Genomic DNA, 20,366 nt, shown 5'->3' with positions numbered 1-20,366 from the left:
TAATCTGTAATTACACAAGTAGCCTGTAATCCCTAGAGCTACTCAGGAAGCTGAGGCACAAGAATCACTTGAACCCAGGAGGTGGAAGTTACAGTGAGCCAAGATCACACCACTGCACTCCAGTCTGGACAACAGAGCAAGACTTGGTATCAAAAAATATAAAAAATAAAATAACTAAATAAAAGCGTGTCAAGTCTCACGTCCTCTGGCAAATAAAAGCAGGAAACGCACAAAATGTACCAAGGACATCTTGTCATGCTAGAAAGGATAAAAGTGATTTTACAAACTGCAATTGTATCCAAAAGACACAAGCAAACTTCCAAGAGGCTGCCACTGACAAAAGAGCATCAAAAATAACAATTGTCTGAAATACAAACATATAAAAATCCATGAGCTGAAAATGATACTTAAAAAAAGAAAACAGGCCAGGCATGGTGCCTCATGCCTATAATAACAGCACAAAAACAGTTCTGCTCCAGCCAAACACCATAGAAAAAAACTTCTGCCACACCCATACTAGCAAAGAAAACGGTAAGCCTAGACTTCCACCCTCACAGTACTGTAATGTGGAGCCCAACATTCCCACTAGAGTAGTGTCAGAGAAGGCAAAGTAGGGAACCTGGACTTCCAACTCCACTTAGCAATAAGAAAACAATCCCCACTGGGCTGTATCACAGGAGGCCTAGGGGAACAACAGGACTTTCACCATGGTACGGCAGTAATGGGAACATATACTCCTCCTCCCCTCCCCACGATGTCAGCGGAGACCTACTGGAAAGCCAGAACTTCTACTCGCACACAACAGTACCACAGTACCTCCTTCTCCTGATGAGGCAATGTCAGAGAAACCCAGTTAAATTAAAATTAAATAAGATCTATCATCTTGGCTAAGCACAGTGGCACATGACTGTAATCTCAGCATTATAGGAGGCCGGGGTGGGTGGACTGCTTGAGTTCAGGAGTTCAAGGCCAGGCCGGGGCAACATGCTCAAACCCCGCCTTCACAAAAAACACAGAAAAAATCACCCAGGCATGGTGATGCATGCCTGTAATCCCAGGTATTCAGGAGGCTGAGATGGGAAGATTCAGAAGGTGGGAGGATTGCTGAGCCTGGGAGGTCATGAAGTGAGGTGCCACCGTACTTCAGCCTGGGTGACAGAGTGAGAGCCCATCTCAAAAACAAAAACAAAAACCAACAACAACCACCTAGAGTCTCATAACATCCCCAAATCCATTGTATCCATTAAAAAAAAAAAAAATCACTCCATATCAAGAACCAGGAAGATATGAAACAGAATGGGGAAAAACAGCAACAGATCCCAACACAAAGTAGAGAGGTTTACATGATCTTACAAAGACTTTAAAGCAGCCGCCAAGGCTGGGCAACACAATGAGACCCCCATCTCTACAAAAATAAAAATTAAAAAATTAGGCATAGTGGCTCATACCTGTAGTCCCAGCTACTCAGGAGGCTTGCCTGAGCCCAGAGGTTGGAGGTTACAGTGAGCTACGATCACACCACCATACTCCAGCCTGGGCAACAGAGCAAGACCCTGTCTAGAAATAAAAAAATAAATAAAGCAAGCAGCCATCATAAAAATCCTTTATTAACTAGCATATAAAATATGCTAAGGCCGGGCGTGGTGGCTCAAACCTGTAATCCCAGCACTTTGGGAAGCCGAGACAGGCAGATCACGAGGTCAGGAGATCGAGACCATCCTGGCTAACACGGTGAAACCCCGTCTCTACTAAAAAATACAAAAACCTAGCCGGGCGAGGTGGCGGGCGCCTGTAGTCCCAGCTACTCGGGAGGCTGAGGCAGGAGAATGGCATAAACCCGGGAGGCGGAGCTTGCAGTGAGCTGAGATTCGGCCACTGCACTCCAGCCTGGGCGACAGAGCGAGACTCCGTCTCAAAAAATAAATAAATAAATAAAATATGTTGAAAATACAACATATCAAAAATCTGTGGGGCATAGCTGAAGCAGTGCTGAGAGAAATTCTGAACACTAAAGGTACAAATAGTCTCAAATCAATAATCTGTAATAAGTTCCCACTTCAAGAACCTAGAAAAAGAACAAAATTAACCCAAGCGAGTAAAAGGAATGAAATAATAAAGGCTAGAGCAGAGATCAATGAAAATAAAAAATAAAAATGCAGAAAAAAATTAAATAAATGAAGCAAAGCACTGGTTATTTGAAAAGATCAATACAACTGAAAAGTTTCTAGCCAGAACGACAAAGAAATAAGAGGGAAGACACGAATTATCAATATCAGGAATAAAACAGGATATCACTACAGACTTTACAGGCATCCAAAGGATAAAAAGGAAATACTATGAAAAACTCTAGGCATATAACTTTGACAACTTAGATAAAATGGACCACTTCCTCAAATAATACAAGCTACCACAACTCACTCAGTATGAAACAGATTTGAATAGCTCTATAACAATTAAGGAAATTGAGTTCTCAATCTTAAAATTTCCCCCTAAAAAAATCTTCAGATCCAGATGGTTTCCACCAGAGAATTTTACCAAATGTTTAAAGAATCTTTAAAATTCTACACAATCTCTTCTAGAAATAGAAGAGGGAACACATCTCAATTCATTTTATGAAGTTAGTGCTATGGCACTCTGATATCAAAACCAGACACAGAACCCAAAAAAAGGAAAACTACAAACCAACAGTCTTCGTTAATACAGATGTACCCATTCCTTTTTTATTTTTTAATAACAGAGTTTCGCTCTTGTTACCCAAGCTGGAGCACAATGACGTGATCTGGCCTCACCACTGCCTCAGCCTCCCAGGTTCAAGCAATTCTCCTGACTCAGCCTCCCAAGTAGCTAGGACTACAGGCATGCACCACTACACCTGGCTGATTCTGTATTTTTAGTAGAGACGGGGCTTCTCCATGTTGGTCAGGCTGGTCTCGAACTCCCGACCTCAGGTGATCCACCCATCTCAGCCTCCCAAAGTGCTGGGATTACAGGCATGTGCCACCGCGCCCAGCCAGATGTAAACATTCTTAACAAAATATTAGTAAATAATATTCAGCAACATACAAAAAGAATTATACAACACAGATAAGTGTAATTTATTCCAGGAATGCAAAGCTAGTTCAAGATGAGAACATCAATGTGATCCACCGTATTAACAGGCTAAAAAGAAAAACTGCATGGTCAAACCAATTAATGCAGAAAAGGCTTCTGACAAAATTCAACAACCATTCATGATAAAATCCCTCAGAAATCAAGAATACAGAATTTCCTCAATTTGATAAAAAGTACCTAAAAAAAAGAAGAGAAAAGAAAAAAACCCTACAGCTAACATTCCATAACAATGGATAAAGACTGAATGTTGATCAGGAACAAGGCAATAACTGTTTATTCTCATCAGTCTTATTACACATGATGCTGGATATTATAGCAAGTACAACAGGGCAAGAAAAGGAAATAAAAGACCAAAAATTACAAAAGACATAAAACTATCCCTATTTGCAGATGACATGATTATCTACAAAGCAAACCCCAAGGAATTTATCAAAAAAAAAAAAAAAAAAAACTTTTACAGCGAATAAGTGTGTTCAGCCAGAGCTGAATTGTGCAGGCTGGAGTGCAGAGGCATGAACTCGGCTCACTGCAACGTCTGCCTCCCAGGTTCAAGCCATTCTCCTCCTCAACCTCCTGAGTAGCTGTGATTAGAGGCGTGCGCCACCACTGCCGGCTAATTTTTGTATTTTTAGTAGAGATGGGGTTCTGCCACGTTGGCTAGGCTGGTCTCAAACTCCTGACCTCTGGTGATCCACCCACCTCGGCCTCCCAAAGTGCTGGGATTACAGGCGTGAGCCACCAGACCCTGCCGTGTATTATTTTTACCACAATGAAAAAATGCACACACACAAAAATGTACTCAAGGATCAAGATTTAACAAAATTGGCCATTTTTACTGCTTTTAATGTGCACATTAGGTAAAACTGACTTTTTTTTTTTTTTAACTGTGAGTGTGTGGCGTTAAAAATAGTTGACTTTTGAATAGCACAGGTGTTACAGGCACCAACCCATCACATAATCAAAAACTTGCATATAATCTTTGACTCCCCCCCAAAACTTAGGGAGTTGGTGGTCTTGCTGCCTCAGGAAGAAAATTCATGTATACATGGACCCATGTCAGACCTATGAATTTGACTACTCTAGGTGTCTCATGTACATGGAATCATACAATTTGTTCTTTTGTGACTGGTTTAATTCACTTAGCATAATGTTTTTGAGGTACATCCATGTTGTAGCATGTGTCAGAATACCTTTTCTTTTTAAGGCTGAATGACTCCACTGTATGTATATACTACATTGTGTTTATTCATTTATCTGTTGTTGGACACTTTGGTTGCTTTCACCTTTTAGCTATTGTGAATAATGCTGCTGTGGAACACTGGAATTATGGGTGTGCACATATCTGTTTGAGTCCCTCTATTCTTTAGGAGTTTATACTCAGATGGAATTGCTGAATCATGGTAATTGTATATTTAAATTTTTTAGAAACTGTCATACAGTTTTCTATAGCAGCTGCACCATTTTATATTCTGGCCAGCAGTGTGCCAGGGTTCTTACTTGTTCTGACATCCTCACTAACATTTGTTATTTTCTGCTTTTTGATAATAGCCATTCTAATGGATGTAAAGTGGTATCTGCTTGTGCTTTTGATGTGCACAGAGACGGAAAATAAAAGAGTTGCTGGGGGAGAAGAAAATGGGGGGTTAATGTTTAATGGATACAAAGTTTCAGTTTGGGGAAATGGAAAAAAGTTCTGGAGATAATGATGAGTGCTAACAACAACTGAATGTACTTAATGCCACGGAACTGTACAATAAAAAAGGTTGAAATTGTAAATTTTGTTATATATACATTTATATATGTTATACATACATACGTATATATGTGTGTATACATATACATTAAAAAAAAACAAAACAGGGTCTCACTCTGTCACCCAGGCTGGAGTGCAGTGGCACAGCCATGGCTCACCACAGCCCCAACCTCCTGAGTCAAGGATCCTCCAACCTCAGAGTATGTTGTTCAATGGAAAACTGTGCAATGATTACTACTATAGTTTGCCTTAATTAATGATTAGGTGCTACTGGTTTTCACCCAGCTTTGCTTTTGTATCATCAAGATGCATGTCATATATGGCTTGCAAATCATTGAACTTCTAAGAGATTAATAGCCAGTATATATATATATACACACACACACACACACGCGCGCACACACACATATAAAACTCCTACAATTCAACAACAAAAAACAACTCAATTCAAAACAGGCAAACTGCCTGAACAGACATTTATCCAAAAAAGATATACAGAAAATCAGTAAGTACATGAAACTATGCTCACCATCATTAGTCATCAGAGAATAGCTGAGACTACAGCACACACTACCAAACCCAGCTAATTTTTGTATTTTTTTTTTTTGTAGAGACGGGGTTTCACCATGTTGCCCAGGTTGATCTCAAACTCCTGGGCTCAAGCAATCCACCCACCTCAGCTTCCAAAAGTGTTGGGATTACAGGTGTGAACTACCACACCAGAATTAATTTTTTTTTTTTTTTTTTAACGGCTTTTAATGTGCACATCAGATACAACTGATTTTTTTTTTAAACTGTGAGTGTGTGGCATTAAAAATACAGTTGACTTTTAAATAACACAGGTGTTACAGGCACCAATCCATCACACAATCAAAAACCTGCATATAATTTTTGACCCCCCCAAAACTTAGGGAGTTGGTGTCTTGCTGCCTCAGGAAGAAAATTCATGTATACATAGACCCACGAAGGTTGTTTAATGGAAAACTGTGCAATGATTACTAGTACAGTTTGTCTTAATTAATGATTAGGTGCTACTAGTTTTCACCCACCTTTGCTTTTGGTATCATCAAGATGTGTGTTAATATAACAAGTATAAGGACAAACAAGCCTAAGTAAAATTATTGAGTCTGGGGAGCAGAAAGAAAAAGAATGAAGAGAAATGAACACAGTCTAATGGATCTGCCAATTAACAAATGCATTATGAAGTTACAAAAAGAAAAGCAAGAGAAAAGGATGAAGAAATGATACATGATTAAATAATGGCTAAAAACTCCAAAACTTGAAGACAGACATGAATCTACAAATCCAAAAAGCTTAACAAACTTCAAGCAACATAAACTCAAAGAAACCCATACTAAGACACATTATAATCAAACTGTCAAAAACAAAGACAACGAGAATCTTGAAAGCAGCAAGATTAAAAGCCAATTTCTCATCAGAAACCATGAGACCAGAAAACAGTGAGACAATGTATTTAACATCCTAACAGAAAAAAAAAAAAAAAACTGTCAACCAAGATTTTATACTTAGCAAAACAATCCTTCAAAACTAAAGGAGAAATTAAGGCATTTCAAGCTAAATAAAAGCTGACAGAGTTTGCTACTATTATACCTGACCTACAAGATATCCTAAAGAGAGTTCTTCAGGATGAAATTAAAGGATACTAGATAGTAACTAGAAGCCATAAGAAATAATGAACATCAATAAAGGTAACTCCCTAAGTAAATATAAAAGCCAATATTGTTGTTTTTTTGGTCTGTCACTTCTCTTTTTGTTTCCTATGTGATTTAAAAATCAAATGCATAAAATGTAAGTTTATCAAATGGTATACAAAATGTAAAGATGTAATTTGTGATAACATAAAAGGAGGATAGGGCTATAGAGGAACAGAGTTTTTGTATCCTATTGAAGATAAGTTGGTATCAATTTTTTAAAAAATTATTTTTTTTTATTTTTATTTTTTTGAGACAGAATCTTGCCCTGTCACCCAGGCCGGAGTGCAATGGCACGATCTTGGCTCACTGTAACCTCCACCTCCTGGGCTCAAGTGATTCTCCTTCCTCAGCCTCCTGAGTAGCTGGGATTACATGCACCACCACACCTGGCTAATTTTTTGTATCTTTAGTAGAGACAGGGTCTCACCATGTTGGCCAGGCTGGTCTCAAGCTCCTGACCTCGTGATCTGCCCACCTCGGCAGATCACGAGGCGGGCAGATCACAGGTGTCAGCCACCTGGGATTACAGGTGTGAGTCACCATGCCCAACGCCCAACGCCCAACCTCAATTCAAATTTAAGATGTTAACTGAAATAATAAATTTAAATTATAAAGTTTATAAATTATAAATTTAAATTATAAATTTAAAGTTTTAAAGTTTAATTCAAAAATGTTTTAAAGAACCCATCTCAAAAAACAGAACTAGGGATGATGGGTGGGTGAACAATTAATTCTTCCCAGGAGAGACTATAAAAACCTGAAGAGAGGAGTTGTCATGAGAGTCTGGAGACTAGGGGATAGAGGAGAAACAGAAAAAAGAAAAAGTACATAAAAGCACACAGACACATTAAAGTACAAGATACATCATTTATAAAACTGAAGTGAATCTCACATACCATAAATTTAACCACATTAAAGCATACAATTCAGGGGTCTTTACTGCATTTGTAAGATTGTGCAACCATTACCTCCATCTAGTTCCAAAATATTTTCAGCACCTCCAAAGACAAGCCCACACCCACTAAGTAGTTATTCGCCATTCCTCTCTTCACTCTAGCCCCCAGGAGGATTATGGACTTACCTATTCTAGATATTCCATATATTATGAAATTACACAATATGTGACTTTTTGTGTCTGACTTCTTTTGCTTTGCACGTTTCTGAGGTTGCTCAACACTGTAGAATGTATCAGTATTTCATTCCTTTTTATAGCTAAATATAATATTCCAGCATGTGGATATACCATATTTGTTTATCCATTCATCTGCTAATGAACATGCAGGTTGTTTCAATCGTTTGGTCACTATGAACAGTCCTATTATGAGAATTCTTATAAAGTATTTGTTTGAATATCTGTTTCCAAGTCTCATAGACATGTATCTAGGAGTGGAATTACTGGGTCATATAGTAATTCTGTGTTAACATGAGTAAGGAGGACAGCTAGTAGGTGAATGAGATTAGATACAAGGAGATCTGCTGGGAAGCTACAGCAAGAATATTAGTAAATATGAGACCTAGGCAGTGGGGTGAAAAAGGAAAAGCAAGGGAGATACTGCCAAAAATAATTTAAAAAGCTGAAGGTGAGAAAACTATGAAGAAAGAGGTTGAAACAATCTTGAAGTTCTGAGCATAGGCAACTAGAAGATTAGTAATGCCCTTCACTGAAATAGGAAAGGCAAAGCAATAGAAGAGGAATGGGAATAGGGGAAGATGACAAAAAAGCGTTTATGTGCACAATGAGTTTGGGATGTGCAGGAAATGCCATTCAGTGACGCTGAGACTGGGGCTACAGAAAAAGATCATCGAATCATCAGTGTATTTATGACAGAAACTAAAAACATCATCTAAAGCATCAAATTATAAACCCGTACTAACTGATTTACCAATTAAATGCTAGTGAATCTATGGCCGGGCATGGTGGCTCATGCCTGTAACCCCAGCACCTTAGGAGGCCAAGACAGGCAGATCACTTGAGGTCAGGACTTCAAGACCAACCTGGCCAACATGATGAACACCGTCTCTACTAAAAATAGAAAATTAACCAGATGTGGTGGTGGGTGCCTGTAATCCCAGCTACTCGGGAAGCCGGGGCAGGAGAATCACTTGAACCAGGGAGGCGGAGGTTGCAGTGAGCAAAGGTCACATCACTGCACTCCAGCCTGGGCAACAGAGCGAGACTCCATCTCAAAATAAATAAAGAAGTAAATAAATAAAATGTTAGTAAATCTAGATGAAGTGCTCAAATTACTTTTACTTGGGGATCTCCAAAGAAATAGAATCAATAGGACAGAGAGAGAAATAGTGACTGATTATAAGGAATCAGCCATGGGAATCTGGAAGCTGACAAGTCCCAAGATCTGCAGTTCAGACTGCAGGAGAGCCTGAAGACCCAGGGGAGCCAATGGAGTAGTTCCAGTCCAAGTCCAAAGGCCTAAGAACCAGGACTACCAATGGTGTAATTCCAGTCTGAAGGCTAGCAAACTGGAGACCTGGAAGAGCAGCCAATACTTCAGTTTGAGTCCAAAGGCAGGAGAAAAAAAGAAAAAAGAGAAAAAAAAAAAAAAAGTCCAGGCTCAAAGGCAGTCAGCAGAAGTTCTCTCTTATTCATGGAAAAATCAACCTTTTCGTTCTATTTATGTCTTCAACTGGCTGGGTAAGTCCTACTTACATTAGGGAGGGCATCTGCTTTTCTGTCTGATTCAAATGTTCATCTCATCCAGAAAACACCTCCACACACATATCCAGAAATGGCTGGCTGAATGTCTGGGCATCCTGTTGCCCAGTCAGGTTGACAAAGAAAATTAACCATCACAAATGCTGTTCAAGATAATACCTCATGATATTCAACTAAGAAAACTGAATTTTTTGATAGTTTGGCAAAAATACAGTCCTTGACAAAAATGATTTGCTAGATTAAATGTCTAAGGTATTTTTAAACCATATGCTGAAGCAAAATGATGTTCCTTTAACTGGACCACAATGTGCTATCACAAAAATCAATCAATACAAACCATTTTCCCAACTTACAGAAAAACTAATTGATGTTTTCAGTTTTAAGTCTTTTTTCATAATGCGACTTAATCCTTCAATACTTCCATTAGCCTGTACAAGAATCAAGTTAAGATACATTTAGCACAAAGTTAGACAATTATTTTTAACTTAAATGTGCATTTCATGATACTCTTTACAGAGTTTTTTTACAAAGCATCAAGAAGTGACATCTGAAGAAGTTTGAAAATCACTTAAACAATTAAATACACATTTAAAATAAGATTGCACAGTTCTCAGCCTGACATCTGCCATCATAAAGACATACATTCTCTTTTAGATACCGTAACAAATTAAAGTGATAATTCCAGAAATACCAAAAAATTTGTTCTTGTAAATAACAAGTTGATTCTAGAGTTTATATAGAAAAACAAAACAAGAATACACAAGAAAATTCTGCAACAGGGAAGAGTAATTGCTGAAGGGAAAAAAGCATGTCAGAGAGGGTATATGTCCTATCAGCCATGAAAACATAATAAAGAGTATAACAGTGCTACATGAGTAGACAGATCAATGCAACAGAGTGAGAGTGAGAATACACACCGATACATAGAAAAACTCAAAGTAATGAACTTTTCACAAAATGGTGTGATACACTAATGCCTAGCCCGTCTATCAAGGTCTCTTAAATCATCACCTAAAACCATTAAGAAAATACTAGTATATTTACTAACGACATACACATTTTAATAGAAAAAACAGACATCCTAAACGTTCATCAACAGAGTAACAATTACGTAAATTTTGACATATCCATAAAATGAAATATAATACAATCGTTTTTTAAAACAAAGCAATGCCATTAAACTGTTAACAGACTGATTCTGGGTAGAGAAATGGTTAAGGAGGAAATAGGAATGGAAAGAACCCATATATCATTCTTTACAGGCTTTCGGCCTTTTTTTTTGTTTTTTTTAGGTGGGATCTAGCTTTGATTCCCAGGCTAGAATGTAGTGGCACAATCTCGGCTCACTGCAACCTCCACCTCCCAGGTTCAAGTGATTCTCCTGCCTCAGCCTCCCAAGTAGCTGGGATTACAGATGCCCGCCACCACACCCAGCTAAATTTGGTATTTTTAGTAGAGACAGGGTTTCACCATATTGGCTAGGCTGGTCATGAACTCCTGATCTCAAGTGATCTGCCCACCTCAGCCTCCCAAAGTGCTGGGATTACGTCAGCCACCACGCCCAGCCTTTTATGCCTTTTAAATTTCATTTTATACACATATTACCTACTAAATGTTTTTAAAAACACACCTGGAAAATCCAAGCATTTAACATAAGCATGGTAAACCTTGTTAAAAAAAAAATTATAAGTTATTACAGGTAAAAAGGAGTAAGAAAAAGCTATAAAAAGGAGAACAAGACGAATAGGCACCTTAGAACAGCCACGAGTTATGCAAGAGAACCAAAATGACCACAACACTCAGATGACAGCAAGGTGACTAAATAAATAATTCATCATTATAATCCTTTTATTTTTCTTTTTTCTGTATAATCCTCTTAATATATTTTTACAAACAAAAAATAAGAAAGGCGAGGAGTAATGTTGACACCTATAACCCCAGCACGTTGTGGGGCCAAGACAGGAGGATCATCTGAGCCCAGGAGTTCAAGACCAGCCTCAGCAACATGGCAAGACCCTGTTTCTATCAAAAAAAAAAAAAAAAAAAGAAAAAAAGAAAAAATCAGCCAGGCATGGTGGCATGCACCTGTGGTCCTAGCTACTTAGGAGGATTGACTGAGCCTAGGAGGTTGGGGCTGCAGTGGGCCCTGATCTGCCAACACACTCCAGCCTGGGCAACAGAGCCAAACCCTGTCTCTCAAAAACAACAACAAACATATCTCTCTCTCTCTCACACACACACACACACACACACACACACACACACCTTAAGACACTTATTTTCAGACATAAAACACTAAAAGTTTATCTAACCCAGGCTCCATGGCTCATGCCTAAAATCCCAGCACTTTGGGAGGCCAAAACAGGAGGATCACTTGGGCCCAGGAGTTTGAAATCAGCCTGGGCAATATGGCAAACATGGTCTCTACAAAAAATGCAAAAACAATTATTAGCCAGGTATGGTGGTATGCACCTAGAGTCCCAGTACTCAGGGGGCTGAAGTGGGAGGATCACTTAAGCCCAGGAGGCAGAGGTTGCTGTGAGTCGAGATCATGCCACTGCACCTGGGTGAGAGAGTAAGACCCTGTCTCAAAAACAAATTAAAAAATTAAAGTTGATCTAAATGTGTATTATCCTGTCTACCTCCAGAAAGGACTTATGAACGGAAATGTTCTATTTGAAAACTCAAATAATGTTGTTCTACATTCGAATGATTACAACAGCTAAAACCTATGTCTATATTCTTGGTACAGCTCCTAGTAAATTCTACATATACTTCAAATCTTAAATCAAAGGACCCTTCCCTAATTCCATAAACTAGGATAGGTTCCCAATTACATTTCTCCTTTGTATTACTGTGCAGTTACTAGTTTAGCAGAGTGCACTTGCCTGGCTGATACGTAAGCTCCATGAAGACAGCTATATGTCTTTTTATGTGCCCAATCATCCTTGTTCACTAAGAGAGTAAGGAGGTCAATAAGTATTTCTTGAATAAAGAAAACAGAAGAAATTTCTTGTATTTTTTGTGACAGGGTCTCACTCTGTTGCCCAGCCTGGACATGCACTACATGGGAGTCATCATGGTCAGTTTGACAACATTAATCCTCTTCAATATAAGAACTTAGAAGGTGCAAGCATTGTCTACTTTTTCCAATTCTAACTCTGAAAGAGAAACGAGTAACAGTATCAGACAATATAAAAGTCACTGAATTGTCAACTTAAAACAGAATCTCCTCATTTTTAGGATTTATATTGCTATATATTTTTAAAGCAAATGAAAAATGTTCTTTAACTTCTCCATTTTTCTAAAACCAAATTAGTAAGAACAGCCAAGAATATACAGTACTTATTTTAGCACATCTTACAAATTTAAAGTCGTATTAGTGAATACGAATGTTAATTCAACAAATATTTAAGATCTTTCATCCAACGCAGTATGCTGGGGCTATGGAAGCTAAAAATTGAAATGGGAAAACAACGCGAAGGAGCCTACTATCTACTTCACAACCAATATGTAACTCCCCAACCTATAATACAATATGAAATGGTAATTAGTTCCCTGAAAGATATCTAGCATAGCTTACTGATGAAAAAGTGCTCATTTCAACAAATGATTACAAATAGGAGGAAAATCTAAACCTTAAATAATGTATTATTTTAATTGTTGCCAACCCTATGGTAGTGTGCACCTGTAGTCCCAGCTACTTGGGAGGCTGAGGCATGAAGATTACCTGAGCTCGAGTTCAAGAGCAGCCTCCGCAACATAGTGAGACACTGTCTCATTTAAAAAAAAAAAAAAAAAAAAAAATTAGGAAACACAGTTAAAAGGCATTCAAAGGCCGACCATTTCCAGGTTTGGCTCTTTGCATCCAAAGCTATTTATCACCTCAGCACTTTCACATATTCCCAGTGGCTGCAGGCCCAAACCCCCCCAACTTGTTCAAAGAGGTCTTCTATTAAACATCACCTTGCAGAGATGATTTCCCTAACTAAAGATTTCCTCCTTCAAAGAACTAAACACAAAATTTATATTAAAAATGTTTTGTTTATTGGTTGCCCTTACCACGAGACTATAAATTCTGAGGGCAGGAATAAACTTGTCTTTTCTTTACCACCGTAATACACAATCAATAAATACAGGGTGAATTAACATACTTTAAGGGGTTGAGGCACTTATAGTTTTGTTAAGACACCAATATAACATAAAAGAGGCTGGTACAAAGGATACAATCACCAGACAAGGGAGGGCAGTGACCTTCACCAACTACAAACAATTTCTTCCTATCTATCTTGTTTTCTACAGCTCTTATAGAGATCTTTCAGTGAGTGTGTGTAGAAAAGAGCCCAAATGTTAGTGTTGGTTTCTAAGTTCAGGTATGTTCATGGTCAATATTTCTACAGAAATGAATATAAATAATGTATATTAAGTTTTATAATTTAGCCTAGCATTGACTGAGACATTTACAGTTTAAAACAGTTTAAAGGACATTATTATGAAAGTAAAAAGACAACCCACTGAATGGAAGAAAATATTGGTGGTATGAATATAATACAATACTTGTACCTAGTATACATTGGGAACATTGGGAACACTTACAACTCAGTAATAAAAAGACAAATTTTAAAATAGGCAGAATAAATATTTCTCCAGACAACATCCAAATGGCCAGTAAGTACATGAAAATAGGCTCAGCATAATTAGTCATCTGGGAAATGCATATCAAAATCATAATGAGATACCACTTCACACCCACTAGGACAGCTGTAATCAAAAAGACAGATAACAAATATTAGCAAGGATGTAGAGAAATTGGACCCTCATACACTGTTGGTAGGAATGTATTTTAAAAAGATGTACTCACTGCAGAAAATAGCCTGGTAGATCCTCAAAAGGTTGAACATAGGATTCCCATATGACCCAGAAATTCCACTCCTCAGTAAATATCCAAGATGAAAACATATCCACAAAAACAAAACAAAACAAAACAAAACCTTGTACAGGAGTGCTCACAGCAGCATTACTTATAACAGCCAAAAAGTGGAAATAACTCAAACGTCTATCAACTGATGAATGGCTAAATTCATACAACAGAATATTATTCTGCCATAAAAAGGACTGAAGGACAGAAAGTGGTCTTTTGCAACTGGCTTCTTTTAGTTAGCATGTTTTCCAGGCTCATCTATGTTATAGCCTGGATGGAAAACGTGCAAAAGACCACATACTATGTAATTCTATTTATATGAAACAGTAAAAATAGTCCAACTTATAGAGGTAAAGTAAATTAGCAGTTGCCTAGGGTTGGGAAAGATGGGGGACTGGGGACAACAGCTAAATGGCATGGAGTTTCTTTCTGGGTAACAAAAATGTTCTAAAATTGGTGACAGCTTTACAATTCTATAAACATATTAAAAATCACTGAATAGTATACCTTGAATGGATGAACGGTGTGGTATGTGAATTACATCTTAATAAAGAAGTAACAAAATGGTCACTTACATTTTTGGTGACACTTTACTGCATTTATCAGGAAAATTATATGTCATTTTGGTCTTCATAAAGGTCTTGAGGTTTATCCCTCCAAACAGAAATTCTTTCATTAAAGGAGACAAAGATAAGGAAGGTAGAAAAAGAAGGGAAACCTTCATAACTGAATGGCTACCATATCTAACATATATAATTTAACCATTCATTCTTAATTTTTTTGTTTATTTTCTGAGACAGGGCCTTGCTCTGTCGCCCAGGTTGGAGAGCAGTGGCGCACTTGGCTCACTGCAGCCTGTACCTCTTGGACTCAAGTGATCCTCCAACCTCAGCTTCCTGAGTAGCTTAGGCCCGCGCCATCACGCCCAGCTAATTTTGGTATTTTTTGTAGGGACAGGGTTTTGCCATGTTGGCCAGGCTGGTCTCAAACTCCTGAGCTCTGGCAATCCACCTCCCTCAGCCTCCTAAAGTGCTGGGATTACAGGCATGAGCCACGGTATCCCACTCATTCTTATACTTTGAACAGTAGCTTCTCCCACTGTCACATTTTTGTCTTTACACTTTGAGAAACTAAAGAAGGCCTGGCTTAACACAAAATGTTCAACTAATTTTCCTTAGTTTGTTGTAATATATTTTCAAGATTGATTGATTTCTTTTGTAATTATTCTGCAGAGATAATGTGATTCAAGATATGGGAAAATAACTAAAAGAATGTCTGGTACTCAGTAAGTCATTGCCATTATCATTAAACCACTGGAGATGAGAATCCTGAAGTTGATGAGCAAAACTGCAAGGAAGGGGAAGGACACAAAGGCTACACTCTACAAAAGCAGTCATCCGTCAAGAAAAGGAAACCCTTGGCAGAGTAGGCCAGGCTAATATGAGGATTGCAGCAGCAGCGGTATGTTCATCAGCATCACCATTACTATCAACACCATCATCACTACCACCCTCCTCCTAAAACATCTTTTTATATGCTTTAACTTTTTCTACTTATGAAACACTTAAACATATGGAAACATCACAAACCTTGCTAAAAGCATATCTTACAATTTTCCTACATTTGCACCAACATTTTCTTAAATACATGAAATATTAGATAGCTTTCTTCTATGGCAACCACTATCTTGGAAAATGGTGTTAATCACTACTACGCATATTCTAATATAGGTATCTATAAATAAAAGGAGTACTGTTTTGCATGTTTTTAAACTTTACCCCATAGCATTATTTGTCTGTACCTTGTTTTCTTAGCTCAAGATTTTGTTTGTTGTTTCCCAGTTCAGACACGTTGTTTCATGCAGCTCTAGTTCACTCGTGAGAACTTTTGGATAGTATTACATTTTATCAATATCACAATTTATTTGCCCATTCTCAAGCTAATGGAATGGTTTTTTGTTTTTCTTATTTTTTGTAAAGACATGGTCTCACTTGCTTTCAATTTTGTTATGAAGCTGCAATAAACATAATCCTTGAGCACAATACTTATTTCTAGAAAATATTCCTAGAAAGAAAACTGTTAGGTCAAAGGATATATTTAATATATACCTCCAACTTCATCAACTAAGTTGATCTACAAAATAGCTACATGTTTTTACATTTCCGCCGAGTGGTGTAAGAGTTTCTGTTTCTCTTCGTCTGCAACAATTAACCATACTGCCATACTTTTTGCCAAGTGATGACCATAAAGTGGTACCTCACTGGCTTACTTTTTCTGACTTGTAAGATTAAGTATCATTTATTGACCTTTCAGGTTTCCTCATGTGAAATGCCTATAAACAGTATTGCCATTTTTCTACTGATTTGTAATCGTTCTTAAGACAGTCTAGGTACCAATCCTACATTGATTACATGTGTTTCTAAATGCTCTTTGCAAAAACAAAAAACAAGATAAACCTGTTACTGATTCTGAAATCTAGTAAAATGTAAAAACAAAGCTAATTCCTGACTTTTCAAAGTTCACAGCTACATTCCAGATCTTTATGTCAGTGTTTCTCAAACCTTTCTGTCCACTCACAGAAGATGAATTCCTCATTCAGGGCCAAAACACATATACCTACACATAAACTGAAAAATAGGGCCGTAAATCAATTTCTTCTAAACAATGGGTGACGTTTTCATAACCACAAACAATATACAAGGACAGATTGTCTCCATTCTATACAGCCAACATTTTGGTTCACATTTTGTCTGTTATGTAAATACATCATATAGCTTTCACAAGGTTCAGTAAGCAAGCGTCTATTTCGATTAATAACAGTTTGTTAAAACCTTTAACACTTGATAACCATCATATCCATCAGGATGTTTGCAACAATAACGAAGAGTGTCCACTCTACCCCACGAATTAAGAATTAAAGTACAAGCTCAGACTAAGCAAATGAAATTTTTCATTTTCAGTCGCACTAGCATAATCAATTTTTTACACATAAAGTTGCTCAAGTTGCTCTGCATACGTGAACTGATTCTGAATGTTTTAGTGACAGACATCTCAAAAAAGTTTACTTCATTTACAGGAACACTATCAAATGTTTCGGAAAACAAAGACACTGCATTAGGGCATATAATCATTGAACAGGAAAGGACTTTAGGTCACTTAATCTAAATCTCTCATTTTCAGGTAAGGCATCTGCAACCCAGAAGTTGTAAGAAACTTGCCCAATTGAGATCCTCTAAAATCTACAAATTCAGAGTCTTTTCCACTGCATCACCCATCTTCTTACATTAGACTTCTAAAACTATTTCTCTATTAATTTCACAAGAATAAGTTGTTGCGTTATAGAAATGACAGAAGTAACTCCCAAACCCACATCAATCTTTTTCTCTCCACTCCCCTACCTTTTCTCTCCCATATCCTCCATTATCATTCACAGAATGAAAAAAAATACCTGACCACCTGAATTTCTCGCCCTAATTGGCTGTGGAGTCCCGACCCCCTGCTGTTTCCTTGTTAAGCTAACCGCAGTTTTTAAAATTATTCATTCCTTTATTCAATAAATATCTAAGCCCAGACTTTGCAGAAGCGTGGTGCACGCAGCTCCTCCAAGCCCGCAGACCACCGCGGGCTGGCATCCCGACGCCAGGAAGCCGGGGGCGCTGGAGAAGCGGGGTTCCCGGGGACGCCTGGAGGCCGGCCGGGTGGTGGGGGGCGGCCGACAGGTGCGGGGGACTCACCTTTCCGCAGCTCCCGCTCCCACACGGTGACGATGGGCCGCGAGTGTTTACGGTGGTGAATGAGCCACAGGGACAAGGTCTGCACGCTCTGCTGTGAGTTGCTCAACTCCGACAGCTTCTTCTCCAGCGCCGCCTCAGAGAAGGCTGACATCCCTCCGACACCACGTTCACGCCGTCCCACGCGGTGGGGCCGAGGGGAGGAGAGTTTCGCCGCCCTAACCGCGGCCTCGCCCCCTCACCCCACCCTTCCCCACGCTCTCACCACTGCCGCCTCTTCATCCAAGTCCGGCCGCAAACCAGCAAGATGGCGTCCGCCCGGCAGTGACGTCACACGGATCCACGCCCCGCCCCTCCTGCTGCAAGCCCTGGGAAAACGCGCGGCCTAGAAGCGGAACCACCAGGCGGAAGGGGCGGAGCCGAAATAAGTTCAGGGGAGATGGGCAGGGGCGTGACGCCTGGGTTAGTCTCAGAGGCATGGTGGGAGTTTGCCAGGCCTGAACCCTCCCTAAGGGAAACTCTGTCAAGGAAGCAGTGATTACAGATCTCTATATAGGCGTGTAAATTGGGATAAATTGGGGCAGGCACTTTAAAGACTATTTGCATGACATTTAAAAATACACCTTCCTAAATAGAGTATAGGATGGTTACCAGACGCTGGTAAGGGTAGTGGAGGAGGGCTAAATAGAAGGACTAATGGAAGGACTAAATATAAATAGGACGTAGTATTTGATAGCATAACAGGGGGACTAGAGTCAATAATAGTTTAATTGTACATTTTAAAATAACTAAAAGTGTAATTGGATTGTTTGTAACAAAGGATAAATGCTTAAAGGGATAGATACCCAACTTTGCATAATGCGATTATTAGGCATTGCCTGTACCAAAATATCTCATGTACTCCATAAGTATGTACACCTACTATGTACCCACAAAAGTGAAAAATGAATAAAAATTTAAAAACTATAAAAACACACTTTCCTAGCAATTTCACTAATTGCTGTCAATGCTGGAAAAAAACACCAGCATGTTTGCACCAGAAGGCTTACTCTAAGTGTTCAGTCCAACACAGTAACAGTGAAAAATTGGAACATTCACTGTTGTAATCTACACAAATACATGTATATTCCATAATATATGCAGCAGTTTAAAATAAGGATTAATCCAAGATATGGTGGATTTGGAGGGGTTTGAGTGGGTTTTTGTGGGATCTTTTTTGAGAGAGGGCCTCACTCTCACCCAGGTTGGAGTTCAGTGCCATGATCACAGCTTACTGCAGCCTCGAATTCCTGGGTTCAAGCATTCCTCCCACCTTGGCCTCTCAAAATGCTGGGATTACAAGTATGAGCCACCGTGCCCAGCTGGATTTTTTTTTTAATTACAGAAGCAAAAGTATAGTATGCCACTTGTTTAAAGGTATGTAATTCATATGGGTTCACAAGTACGTAAATGCATGGCAAAGGTTTGGAGGAATACACACCACATGAATATTGGTCTCAGGGAGAGGATCAGAATTGGAGCCCTTAAATTGTGTCCATATTGTTTTCATTTTTACAAAAAGAATATGTGAATATATTACTTATATAGTTAAAAATTAATTACAGAAATCTTATTATTAATCTAATGCAAACACTGTCACATTCTAATTTTTTTTTTGAGACCGGGTCTTACTCTGTTGCCCAGGCTGGAGTATGTGGTTCAGTCATGTTCATGGCAATCTCAACCTCCTGGGCTCAAGCAATCCTCCTCTGTGTCAGCCTCCCAAAGTGCTGGGAATACAGTTGTCAGCCTCTGTGCCTGGCCCTAAGTATTAATACAAGAAACTTCCCAAAAGATACATAAGAAACGATAGGAATTCCTAAACTATCTTTTGTGAAGCACCATTCAAGAACTTTGTGGCCAGATGCGTGGTTCATGTCTATAATCCCAGCACTCTGGGAGGCCAAGGAGGATCGCCTGAGCCCAGGAGTTAGACACCAACCTGGGCAACACAGTGAGACCCTGTATTTACCAAAAATTTAAAAATTAGCTGGGTATGGTGGCATGTGCCTATGGTCCCAGGAAGCTGAGGTTGGAGGATCACCTGAACCTGAGAGGCAGAGGTTGCAGTGAGTCATGATCGTGTCACTCCACTCCAGCCTGAGCAACAGAGCAAGACCCTGTCTCAAAAAAAGAAAAAGAAGGGCAGGGTGCAGTGGCTCACACCTGTAATCCCAGCACTTTGGGAGGCCAAGGCGGTGGGGGGCGGTGTGGATCATGAGGTCAGGAGTTTGAGACCAGCCTGGCCAACATGGTGAAACCCCGTCTCTACTGAAAATACAAAAATTAGCTGGGTGTGGTGGTGGGCGCCTGTAATCCCAGCTACTCAGGAGGCTGAGGCAGTAGAATCGTTTGAATCCGGGAGGCGGAAGTTGCAGTGAGCCAAAACCACACCATTGCACTCCATCCTGGGCAACAGGGC

At 39.1% G+C, this 20,366-nt stretch overlaps 1 protein-coding gene across 4 annotated transcripts in view; it reads right to left on the bottom strand.

Annotated features, from left to right (window-relative positions):
• RPRD1A (regulation of nuclear pre-mRNA domain containing 1A) overlaps positions 1-18,228 on the bottom strand; it is a 73,006-nt gene extending 54,778 nt beyond the window's left edge. For 3 of the 4 annotated variants that reach the window (XM_007974255.3, XM_073006388.1, XM_037982364.2), the window contains exon 1: positions 17,909-18,217. In XM_007974255.3, coding sequence (XP_007972446.1) covers positions 17,909-18,059 — 151 coding nt within the window. In that variant the 5' untranslated portion in view covers positions 18,060-18,217. Of the gene's footprint in view, positions 1-17,908 lie in introns of all 4 variants that reach the window. The other variant, XM_007974254.3, reaches the window with a different exon arrangement.
• Between the last annotated feature and the right edge of the window lie 2,138 nt (positions 18,229-20,366).

This window comes from Chlorocebus sabaeus, chromosome 18, assembly GCF_047675955.1.
Source record: "Chlorocebus sabaeus isolate Y175 chromosome 18, mChlSab1.0.hap1, whole genome shotgun sequence".
In the NCBI taxonomy this organism is placed as follows: Eukaryota; Metazoa; Chordata; class Mammalia; order Primates; family Cercopithecidae; genus Chlorocebus; species Chlorocebus sabaeus.
Note: the sequence above shows the minus strand (reverse complement) of the source record. Positions and strands in the feature narration are given on the sequence as shown.